The 13,101-nt window shown below is 40.1% G+C and overlaps 1 protein-coding gene across 1 annotated transcript in view; it reads right to left on the reverse strand.

Moving 5' to 3' along the window:
- The window catches only part of RPS6KA2 (ribosomal protein S6 kinase A2), a 176,367-nt gene that overhangs the window by 99,769 nt on the left and 63,497 nt on the right, over positions 1 to 13,101 (reverse strand). Inside the window, exons 2-3 of the mRNA XM_054820218.1 lie at positions 7,844 to 7,960; positions 4,304 to 4,385 (exon numbers count right to left, since the gene is read on the reverse strand). Of these exons, the coding sequence (XP_054676193.1) occupies positions 4,304 to 4,385; positions 7,844 to 7,960 (199 nt within the window). The remainder of the gene's footprint in view (positions 1 to 4,303; positions 4,386 to 7,843; positions 7,961 to 13,101) is intronic.

Raw genomic sequence — 13,101 nt, forward strand, 5'->3', positions numbered from 1 at the left:
AAATAGATTATAATTTCTAAACTCCATAAGCAGAAACAGGTAGACTCTCTCAGTTCTCAGGGTCAAACAGCTTCTAGTGCCAAGATTTACACAGCCCATTACCAACAAGATGGGCAGATGCAAACTACTTCCTCGTGACCCATCACATAACCTTCGCTAGATCATCACTGTAATATTTACAAAGTTCATAAGCATTATATCGGTTAATTATGGCTTCCTGCCACTTTCTGTAAGATTGCATGTCTCCTGGAGGGATGGGTCTTTGATTTTCAAGCTCCAGAGGTAGTCCTTGCATTCCAGCACAGCAACCTGTTGGGGATTTATGGGCACTTCACAGGTGTTTAATGAGGCTTACACTGTAAGCGATCTAAACCGCTCTTGTTCATGGAATCCTGAAGCACATCCAGTAAAGCTGATGGAGCCTGAGACATCTTGAGAGAAATACTGAATGAATCAAAATAATCATCCTGCCCTTTCCCTCTGTCCCAGCTTTGCTAGTGAATACCAGATAGACATATACACAGAATAAAGAGTCCTTGTTTTCTTTCTGTTTCCTCAGTTTCATGGTGTATTCAGGCCAGGCAGTCAAGACTCACTGATATATATCTTTAGGTTTTCAAACATATAGAACAACTTTATTCTCTTTCAATTTTTTATCTAAAAATCTGATTTTCAAGGAGAAAAACAGAGTGTAATGGAGACACAAAAGCAACATTTTAAGACGGTATTTAATAGTATTACCTGATGATATTCTAAAAGGCAAAAGTCTCACTTTTGGAAGGTAGTTAAGTGTCTAAAAGTCTCTGAGCACTGAGACATCCCCCCCCCCAAAAAAAAAAATATTTGAAAAGGTAGGTATTACAGTATTGTAATTTAATAAACAGAATTTCAAAGTAATATGATTTAGAGTTATACATACATGCAGCCTTGAATCTCATGTATTTGCCATCTGGCACCTAACAGACATAATATTCTCAGACATTTTGGACAAGATTTTCCTAAAATTAATAATTAGAATGAAATGCCTATCTAGTTTCTTCAGGAAGTTCTCTGCTTTAAAAACCTGATAGCCACAAGCTCCTGCAAAAGGAAATGAGGCATGAAGGAAAGAAACTTGCGTGTGATGCTCTCATCTACAACCAAGAGGAGCAGTGGCTTTCTCACTTTCAAGGATCCATGCTGCTGCTACAGGTCCTTATCCAGATATACTCTCCATTTAATATAAACCTTCACGAGGTAAAGATTAATTTCATTTTCACAAATGTTTGTGTGTACAGCATGTGCCTCTGCAAATTTTTACAATCTACACCACAATACTTTGGAGTCTAATTCTCCCTTCACAGCAGGAGTGGTTCTGCTGTTTAGGAGATCTTTTTCAAGCTTAAATCTACAAATACAATTGATCTACAAAGCCCCTTCTGTACCAAACAATGTTTTTGAGCTATATATACTTGAAGAGTGCTGCTGCTGATTGCTATACCCTTCTTATACTACCTTTCGCTGTTGGTGAAGTTGGGGTCATGCTAGCAAGGGACAACTACCCTGGAAAGAGGCAGGAGCCAGCAGACTCACTGGAGGGAGCACCGTTTTGTACTTCTGCTTCTTCCTAAACATCACCAGCCAGCCACGGCCAGAGTCAGGCTCCTGGGATAGGAAAACCTTCAGCAGGACCCACTATGGTTGTTCTTCAGAGCGAGGTACAAAGCTAGTTTTAACCCATCACTCCTGAAGGCATTCAGCTTCCTCACATCCTTAATTTTCTGGGTTTTAATTCTTCAGACTAGTCCAAAAAAGAAAAAACGGTTTTCCTACCCCCTCCTCTTTTCTTTCTCATTTCTCCATTTTATGAGTTTTGCAAATCTGTGTCGCTAAAGAAAATAACTGCTATGATACTTAGGGCTGTGCGGCCATGCCAATGGCACTGGCACCAAGAGCTTTGACTTTCCTGCTCCATGCTGTACTGTGCAGTACAGGTTAGGAAACAAAACCATTCAGAAATTTGTCTCATAGCATGCCTTTTGTCAGTAAATACTGAATGCGGTGCTAACAAGTACTTACGGCTTTGCTCCTGTTACTTGACATGGTAATAAATACTTCACATTGGAGTGACTTCCAGACTTTTTGAGTGTAGGTAGGCAGCAACAATTCAGCACTGTCACTTAAAAGATGAAATTAAGCTGTCAGAAATATTATCTCTGTACCAAAAGTTACATAGAAGCTCACTGACAGCAGTCCTCATTGTTGCTTTTCTCACTTGCCCTGTGCCAATGAGGTTTCACGAGTTAAATAGCTGTCAAGTTTAACTTATTCGTAGAAAATAGTGTGGACAAATTAGTTCCTACCAATGAGCTGGTTAGCTTGAGATTAATGGGAAATCCAGAGCTAGCAGTCAGAGGGGTAAGTAGTCTGAATGGGAGAGAAATGCAATCCAGCAAAATCACAAAGCAGCCTCAACTTCTGGCTCTTGTGACCCACGCTTGAGAAAACAATAAATAGCCTGCTGTAACAGCTGAGGGAGGAGAGAAGCAGTGGTTCTGTGCTATAACAAACCAAGGAACCGCAAACACAGAGGCGCCTCTTCTTGAGAGAACAGAAATTTGATGGAACACTTCGGGTAGTTTAAAATCACCATCTAAATTTTGAGAATTCCTAAAATACTGCCATAATACAGGGTTTTTTTCCCCACTAGAATCTAACATTACAGATTTAGCTATCAAATATTAAGTAACAATCATGTTTGGGGATGCAGAAGAAACCCTCCCCTTCTCCAAAGCTCCTTCTGCTCAACACACCTCAGAGTTATACAGAAAAAGAGGGGATACCCAATTTTCACCTTAGGTGAAAAGTTCTGGGTTTTCAAAAGAAACAGAAATAAGTCTCTGGTAAGTGTTGATATCAGAGGGGCCATATAGTCCATCCTCAGACACCGTGCCCGGCAGGAGATGGCTTTCCCTGGTGGGGAAGGCTCGAAGAGTTGAGTTCAGCTCAGTTTGGGTACTTCATGGCCCTGCTTTTGGTTGAGAAGTCAGAGAATCACTCTATTGTATGTATTGTGTACACAGGCCTGACCTTTTTCTTTTTATGATTACGCCCAGTACTATTTAAGTGGTTATTTACACCATCCTGTCCTGCCAGAACAAATTTTCCCATCTACATTCCAAACAAAAAGATCAGCACACCAGCACTGCTTCAAACTAATGTTTCTTTGGATAGGCTTTCTTAGGGGACGGGACTGTGTAAATATCTGGTTTGCCAGTTCCCCATTTTGACTAGTACTCTGAAGAGGTGCTGCGTCTGCTTGCTACCACCTGCTGTAACTCTATCTTGCAGTTACCAGTAGCTTCATTCTTCTTTTGGTTCCCCAAATTGAGGCATGCTAAAGTCATCGGAACTATCTCAAAATGATCTCTCTTCACATTAGGATAGAAATTTAGGCACTATACTGCATTGTGCAAACCCACATTGTTCAAGAAAGGGGGAAAGAGCTGCTCTGGGCAAAATGAATGCTGTCCACCTTATCTGCAAAAAGTGTCAGGCTGTTGAGGGGAAAAAACAGAGTATAGTGCTAGGTCAGGGAAACAAGACAACAACTGGATATTCCTAACTCTATGGAGGAACAAACAGTAAGGACTTCAGCTGAGACCAAACTTACTCTGTTTGCTTTTCGGTCCTGTGCTTTACTAGAAAATTCTTTTTGGTCTGAGTGAGGCTGTAGCAGCCAGCGGCCCCAGAAGAGGATGACCAGCTTTAAACATCAGTCATTTGGCCCCAGCCTGCTACAGACTGTGTGCTGACTGGTCACGAGCTAGGAAACAGTGTGATCTCAACAACCTCAGAATGACTCCTTGCACTTGAAAATATACTCTCATGAATTTTCAGGCATGCAGAGAGAGGCACCAGCTGGAAGGCCTTTCTGCCCAGTAGGAGCCATGTTTTACTTCAGGAATATCCTTATTTAAAAATACTTCAGTTTACTTCAGCAACAGAAAGATACTGCCACGGCGATACAAATTAATATACGTTCAATAGAAGTCCTATAGATTACATCAAGAAAATGAATAAAGCATGCAGCTGGAAAACTCCGAAGCCCTGTTTTCCTCCTACCACACTGTATAGGCAACATTTTTGTTTATGTTTTTTTAGAACATTCACTATAGCAAGGCAGAATTTTGCAGGGTGGCAGAGACATTTTTGTGCACTCTTATATATCATAGGACAGTAGTAATGCAAAAAAAAAAGGCAAGAAAAGTAAATAAAAAAGTAGCATAGAAATAGAGACTGCAGGCACTGTCCCAATCCTTACCTTTCAGAGTTGCCTTCTTAAGTACCTTCATGGCATAAAGCTGACCAGCATCAGATCCTTTTATCTTCCTCACTAGAAATACCTGTGTTTTAATAATTGAAAATAAACACATCTTTTAGCTCATTCCCAGGACTCACTCTGTCTGCTGAGGTCAGAAATACCAGACAATAGCGTCTTTTTTTTTTTTTTTTTTTTTTTAATTTCAGCACTTGTGTTACTGGACAGAAGCAGAAGTAAAGCAAAATGCAGAAATAAATATAAACCCCCACACATAGCATATACTTATAAATATATAAATTAACAAAGGCTAGGTGAAAATACGTAACTAATGAATGTCTCGTCAGATTACAAAAATCTGTGGCAATTATTTTATTCATTGCCTGTTCAGGAACCACGCAGCTTTGTTAACTGTCTCCACCCAAAATATAAAAAGCCAAAAAAAGAAAAGAGGAAGTCTGTTTCTAGCACATTATTTGCAAGTTGAAAAACTCTTCCTCCTGAAAAAAAAAAAATCTGTAAACAGATTATGATTTTCTCGAACACCCTTTGAGGAAAGATTTGTAGGGAAGGAGAAAACTTTTAACAACTAGGTACAGAAGCTGGGCGGGGGCGGGGGGGAAGGTAAATTCTTAAATTCTCTCTGAACACCTTAACCAGGGCTATGAACATCTGGCAGCACCACAGCTACACCACAGCTACACCACTTCTACAATACGATCTGATATGTTTTTGGTGAGACTTTCCTTCTCAAGATGTTTCCTGTGCATATGAGATACGCGCCGTTCCTCAGCTGAGCTGCCCTAACTAGCTGAGCTTGGGCACATGTTGCTTGTTCCCATCTCCTGTTTCCTAGTTCGATGAACATACAAATATGCCCAGTGCTCACAACTGCAGGAAAAAATGACGAAATCTGGATGCAACAGGAACACATAAGACTTTCTGAAGTGTTTTTCATTAACATTCATGATAAATTAAGCTCAGCTGCTCCAGCATTAACAGGAAGTCAATTCATTTAGAAGTTTGGCTGGACAGAGAAATGTTGGGATATTTTTCTATCCAGACCAAGAAAAAGATTTCTTTTTTTGCATTACATTGAAATGGAGGAGAAAGTCAAAAGCAAGCTTGCCCAAACACTGTATTTTCAGCTGTATTATTATTCTGTAAAAATGATTATGGAATTTTTATCCAAAAAACCAAACCCCCAAACCCTTAAGATAATGGTTTTAAGCTGTACTGTACACAGAAAAGCACAGCATGCTGCATCTGCAGAAATATTAGCCTGTGGTTCTAGAAATATCTTATCTGCAAAGCTTGCAATACCCATAATGCTGTAATAAGCAAAATTCTCGATTTACTTTACTAGTCACTAGTCAGCTGTTCTCTGTAGCATGGGATAGGGCACTTGTCTGCATTCCCTCCAAAACAGATGAGTCAAGAACACTGTGTGCTGTTTCAGAGGACATCAAAATAATCATCAAACCAAAAAGGAAACAGAACAAATGAAAATCCATTGTACTGCAAAATGATGTGTCTTCTGATTATTCTTAAAAGTAAATTTACATTGTTCTTGAAACCACCAAGTGGTCCTGGAGTGCTTACTTGACTGGTTATATTAGCTATACTATACTAGTTTGCCAGAATAGCACAGGCATGTGGCTGAGCATGACTTTCAATTTTCTAGTTTGATATGCATGCAAACACCTCAGGTTATTAATACCTGAACTAGCAAAACTCCCTTACTGGAGCAATGGGTGTATCACCCAAATCCCTAAGCAAGTGCTTTGACTTTCAAGAGTATTGAGAGCACTCCCTCTGGCACCAAAGGCATCTTTCTCTAATCCTGCAAGAAATTATCTAGGCCTCAGGTGAACAACTTGAAAACCAACTGGTTTGCATCCCCAAAAACTTATGGATTTGAACCATTAGCTCACATACCAAGGTGATGAAAATTTACCTGGTTGGGGACTGCAGACTGCATAACAAACACAGAGCAGACTTCCCTCCCCTGTGTTTTTGCTGCTCTGGAGAGTTTACTGACCTGTTTCACATAAGATATGGAAAGTGATTTGTAATCACACACAGCTCCAAACAGGTGTGACGTCCACACTCTGATCCCCCAGTGAATTGGGTGGAGCACAGCCCAGAAATCAGATCTCCTTTTGGGAAGCGGTGGCAGAGACTAGTCATTTTCCTTATAAAATGCCTAAAGCTAGGCGGCCAGCTTGGACAGTTAATAATGAAATACGCCATTACAATCTCCAGTGAACCATTTCTAAACTCTTTACTGCCCGAATCTGAAAACTAGCCATTCTGCCTCTATTACTTTTGCAAAAGAGATTTTCTTCTCTTGTTCTTCTGCTTCTTGCATATGAGTTATACAGTAAATCTAATTTTGAGTTGTTTGATTTTTTGCATTTCTTTATTACTTAAAACTCAAATATCATTGCTGTGCTCTCAAGAAATTCTCTAGATAAAAATTTGGTAGTGAATGCTAACTTTCCTGATATCTGTCATCTTAGGGAGTTTCTAACAGTCATGCTTATCAACATAATTATAGAATAGTCAGGAAGTTGATAAATACTCTCAATATAGCTTCTTTTAGGAATAAAACTAAAGGCCCTGATTAATTGTCATGGTGCTCAGCACTGTGCTGTGTACCTCAGCAACTTCTAGGTATAAGTCAGTTCTTGAAGTTAGCCAGAATGATCCACCATTGAACTGAAGGCTGGGAAATATTTTTTTTTAAAATTCCACTAAATATTATACTTAAAATTATAAAGACTTCCATGCCTGGTTTAAATTAGGCTTACTGTTCTGCAGGTTTCAAAGTCTTATTTATTTAAACTATGAAAAGAGTTTAAGACTGAATTGACTCCTCCGTCTTTCTCTCCATCTTTCGTTCCTATTCTCTTTCCAGCTGACACATCCTGCTGAAGAAGAATTGTCTTTGGGATTAAGAAAAGCCTCGGACTTAAGACAAAAATGATGTTTCTCCACCAATTAGCTTGTGGTCATACAGGTAGGATTTTTCCCCCCATGCTCTCACCGCACTGAGGTTTGACTCCAGGATCTCAGCAAAGCGTACGGGCCTCTAAGTGTGAGCTAAAAAGCAGCCTGGGACTTTGGAATGTACTTGAGATCTCATTTGCCCTCAGTGGGAATTGGGCAGCTAACTTCTTTAAGCCTTTGAATGTTCCTATTTACATCCTGCAACTAAGCAGCAGTGGCACACTCACCTCCCCCGGTCACAAAGAGGGAGGTGAGGTCTAATTTTACAAACAGTGATGCTCACTAATGTTCACTTGTGCTCACTCATCCAGGTCCACAGCCATAAGCGCTATTTCCTAAACTGTTTTATATACAGGAATCCAGCTAAAAGACAAAAGTGTTATTAAAATGAAGATAGAAGGGGTTTGGGCTTGCTTATCTACCTTTACAATATCATTTATATATGGACAAAGTTACCAGTGTAAATAAACTCGGAGAAAGGACATGACATTTTCAATGTAGCTCTAGGTGATTAGATTGCATTAAAATTACCTTTCCATATGAACCTTGTCCTAATACTTTCAGCAGCTCAAACTGAGAAGGGTCTGCTTTTTCAAAACCTTCCTTCACATGATGACTGATGTCTATTTCCTTCACGATACCTTCTTCCTGCAAATGAAACAGCAGAAAAACGAAAATCCCCAAATCAGAGCTGTTATCCTAAGGAAACATACTGTTTATTAAATTCTCATCTTCTGTGATGTGACAATCACGTACAAAATTTTGAAAACAGAAACAAATGTTTGTCCAAATATTCCACGTGCTTGTTACTGGCTGGAGAGCGTAACGTCAGGACATTCAGGTCCATATGACTAGGTAAAGATAGAATATGCAAGCTGAAACACAAAAATACATTGCAGAGCTTGATGTGCCCATCACAGACCTTGCTACCAGAGTGGCACGTACTCAAATTCCTGCTACAGAGGCTCCAGCACTCTTCTCTCCACGTACTTTCTCATTCTCCCCCAAAGCATCATTTAAATCCATCTTAAAAAGCTCCCTTAGTCTTAAGCAGCAATTCTTCTTATGAGTAGGCAATAAAGAAAGGCATTGCTAAAAGCGTCTGTCCCTATTTACCTCAAAGAACGGAAAGTTGCTACCGGTAACCTTCTAAATAGAAAATAAATTAATGATTTAGATGTGAAAGTGGGGTGGTGGTGGTGGGAGGAAGAATGACACACACTTTCCTACTTGCAGGAATTAGCTTTAAATGCTTTGGATTTTCCAGGTTCTTTTGTTAAAATATTTCCGCTGTCAATAGGTACACATTCCTCAAAGACACCAGTTGAACTAGGACTTTTATCTCGCAAGCTATGACATATGGCATTTGTTTTAGTTGTTTGTTTTATGTTATTTTTATTTATATTTATTATGTTTATGTTTTGTTTATGCATGTTCCTCTAAAAAAGAGAGCAACTGGGTCATGCGAGACCCAGAGGGACTACACAGAGTTTGCAGCAACCCAGAAAGTCACTGAGCTGAAAAGAAACCTGAAAGAAAGAACCTGCTCTTTAAGGACACAGTGGTGAGAAAGATAATATTTACATACCTTTTCATTTCTGTAGTGTTTTGTACACCTACATTTGAGGTTTTTTCCTAGTCAAACCACTTGTTCTCACTTCTCTACAACTAGAAGGTGGACTTTGAGTACAAAACCTTTTTGCTTCATCTCCCAGGTCAAAGGAGATTACTCATTTAGGAACAGGTTTGAAAATTACTGCACCCAGCAGAAATAATTGGAATCTCATAAACATTATTTTTCCATGGAACTTTCCTGCAATTGTCCTTTTCCCCCAAGAAAATATCTTGATAAAACCTGGAAATATAACATTTATTTCCCATTCTTAAAAATTAATGTGGAGAAAATAGACATAACAGCCTAAAATTAAAATGCATTCACAAAAACATTTTGCCAAAACATATTCATTTACTAAAAAAGAATAAATTTGATTCCCTTCTGCTCCAGAAAAATTGCTATCACTTTCTACCAGCCATAGTTCATCTGACACATGGTTAGCATTACCTGGATTGCTTTCCATACTGTAGCTTCATCCCTCCTCTTCCCTACTCTGCCTCTTTACGCTCACATGCTTTGGAACAAGGACTATATCCTCTTGGTTTGGAAAGCTTCCTCTACTTTGTGCATGCTATCAGAATCATGGAAAATAGTCATCATCTGACAGAAACTCGTTTTTCTGATCCTAATTGCTCTAGTTTAAAGTTTGCCTTAAAGGAAATGCTTGAAACCAATGACCAGTTTTCACAGAGAGATTTAAAGGTTTTCTAAGTACATAACTGCCAGGATCTCTCCTCTCGTTTTTCTGGCTTTAACTGCTGTGGGAGACAGGGTATCTGATATTAAAAATATTCATTTTTTCAACTTTTTCTAGGTGAAAGAAACAATAGTAAACTGATACAAATTCGATAGGCTGCATTAGCTTTCCTAAGGAAACCAGGAATTACCTACATGCTGTTATCAAAGGCTCCACCAAGTTCTGAAGTGATGCACTTTCATATTGAGAGACATGCATCTTTAGGTAAACTGCCCGCAGTCGAGAGACTTGCACGCTGGTAAGAACATTATCTCGAGTTTCGTCCACCCCGCCGCACCGCAGCTTACGTAAAGCAACTGGACTGCAGGGCTCACCACCCGTCTCGTTCAGCAGTTACTCACAAAGGCTGAAAATTACTCCCCACAGAGTCGGGCTCCTGAATCATCTCTGCACCAGACCTCGTACGCTTGGGGGTTTGCTCTCCGCTGAGCACAGGCAGAGTTTGGGGGCACTGGCTTCTGCAGGCCAGTCTCCGTGTGTGGACACCCCCCTGACAACTACCGTATGATGAAAAAACTGCATGACGTTTTCTTACGTCAGTGCGGCTCGAGGGCACCTAGTCACCGGTTCATGATTTTGCCCATCTCTTGTTTTGCACCAAAGCACGGCAAGGACCATCCGCTGCAACCAAGCAAAGCAGGATGTGGATCCAAATTTTGAAATGTATTCAGGAGACAAAGCTCTGCAAAATAAGAAACTAACCCCAATGTTACGTGCACCAGATATCTTCCTCAGATTTACTTCTCCTTTAAGCTGACACCTTGATCTCAAAAACTGTGGATGAGGTCTACCACAAACAGAAAAACCCTTTTTAATTCAGTTAGATTGTATTTCGGCCTGAACCACAGAGTCACTTCAGCTACATTTGAAAGTTTAATTGATGAGTGAGTTTCAATTCATCCATTCATATTAGTTATCAAAGTCACAAGCCTACAATCTTAAGCATATTTCTCAGCGTATTATTAAATTTTATATAGCCTCTTTAGGTTCATAAAATGTGTTCAGTTACAGGAATATATTGAAAGTATTAAAGTGATGATAATTCAGCTTGCTGGAAGAATGCTTAAAAATTCTAGCATTCCCAGAGAACAGCATAATTAATTCATAACTTGCAATAAAAACAACACTTTAATTACATGCATCTTTAATTAAAATATCAGAAAAAGATTATTTAAAAAGAATGGGACCAAAGAAAAGGCCTAGCAGTGTTTATCAGAGAAGCACAGATTTTAAAGATGGAAAAAAACCTGTTAGATTATGTGACTTCATAGAAATATAAAAACGTTGGTTAGAAGGGGCTTCTGGGGGGGTCATCTAGTCCAACACTCCTGCCCAAAAGGTCACAAACACTCAGTCAGAGCAGCTGGTTTTTGTCCACTGTGGTTCTCAGTGTCTCAAACAACAAGGCTTGAGCCACTCCCTGTGAAAGACTATTCTCCTTCTATTTGCCCAGCTCAGAAATGCCCACAGACACCTCAAGCCGCCTGCTCCATGGGTCCTTAGGAGGAAGCAGGATATTTTTCTAGGAAGGCAGGATTTCCTGTGGATTTCCTGTGGTCTCCTCGCTAGAAAGGGGCAGCAAAGCAGCACGGAAGGAAAGCATGCCAGGCAGCTCTTCTTTCACCAGCTGTCACTTGTGAGTGGCCTTACTTGCGAGCTGTCCAAGAGGTCGATAGTATTTTAGCTGGTATGACAAACCCACTTCCAACTGGAGCAAAAAGCCAAACTGTCAGTACTTGAGACTAAAGATGGACACAGCCCCTTAAAGGAAATATATGCTGATGTGTTTGCACACATGCATCCATTTGCCTTGCATATATTTCTATATTCTTATTACTTATTTTGCTGCATGAATTCTGGAATGACTTCCATTTGTTTGCTTTACCTTACTAGGAAAAAAAAACCAACAACAAATAAACCCAACAGCTTTACAGTTCCCTTTTAATATTCTTACTTATTTGGCATTTTCTCCTGTTGTTTATATCTTTTGATGTCTCCCTGTATTAAACTAATATGGAATGTGGCATAATTTTTCTTGGGCACTGATGATCAGAGTGAAACCCAAACTATCAAAGCACAAGCATTGTGGGCAGATCTCCCAACTATCTTTGCTCTGAGTCGCATCTTAGAGACTTCTCTAACATGGATTTTTTTCACTGGTCCAGCAAGTGCAACGTATGTCCATTAGGAATTTGCATAACAACAATAAAACTGAGGCAAGAGATTGACAATACAGACAAAGTCTGCACATTGAAGAAGCTTTTTCGATGGAGAGGATTTCACTCTGGAAAAAGCCATGAGCCAAATTCCAAAATGGTTTTGATCAGTGAAGTTGGTGGAATCAGAAATGAATGTTCCACAGTTTGGTCTTGCAACAGCTGTGCACAGCAGCCCAGGCTCTTGCTCCCTGCTGACTTGTCCCGACACTGCATTAGCAGGAATGCTTGACTTGATGAAGCTTAATCTTTTGTAAACTTCTCTAAATATTTATGTTTGCACAAAAAACATCATCCTGTGACAAAAGTGAGATGGATGTTCTTGGCAGCTTGAAGAAAGCACATGGTCAAGCAGCACAGACTAGGGGAGGGAGGGCAATAAACTGGAATACATGATGAAAAAGGAACGGAGAGCGCTTCTCTGTGCTAACACAAGACAGACCTATTCAGGGCCTGATTCTATATTGTGTTATTCACTTAGAGGCTTCCCTCCAAGCCAGCAGAAGTTCTGGACACACAAGTAACACAGTATTTGAATGGAAAGGCCATTTTGATCTCCTTTTCTTCAGGACATAGGAGAAGAGAGCCTCTATTCTTGCCCTGTGACTGTGGATGGCACAGACGTATCTGTTTTGGTGCTTCCTGGAGGCAGCTGCTCCCTGTAGCACTGATCTCAGCTCACTTCCAAGATTTCCGCATGCAGATCTTGGAGAAAGAGAGGCACTAATGCTCGGTGGCTGCTGGAAAGAAACCACAGAAAACTCTTCCAACCGCAGCAATACTTCCCGACTCACTGTCACACGCCTGAGTAGGACTGGGAAGCGTAAGGGTATAGACCTGGGAATGGGGTACAAAAAATCATGCAAAAGGGCAGGCCTTCCTGGAAAGTAGCTCTTTTCTCTTCAGCTGTACAGCCTCTTGTCTTGCCTACTCCACATCTTTTCAGCGAACATTATGGAAAGAATACCTCCTTGAAAACTGAAAGGTTTAACCCCTTTTGGAGTCTTGCCTGGCTCCTCCCATGCAAAAACTTTCTTCACCAAGACTTCCTGAAATGGTCTGAAATATCTGGAGTGAGTATCATTCCAGAACCAGCTACTTTTAGCTACGGACAATTTTATGTAGCCACATCACATAGGAAAAGAGTTATGGTACTAATGTAAGATGATTATTGTTTTGCAAAATCAGTAAGACAGGATTC

The sequence above is a fragment of the Grus americana genome, chromosome 3 (genome assembly GCF_028858705.1).
Source record: "Grus americana isolate bGruAme1 chromosome 3, bGruAme1.mat, whole genome shotgun sequence".
In the NCBI taxonomy this organism is placed as follows: Eukaryota; Metazoa; Chordata; class Aves; order Gruiformes; family Gruidae; genus Grus; species Grus americana.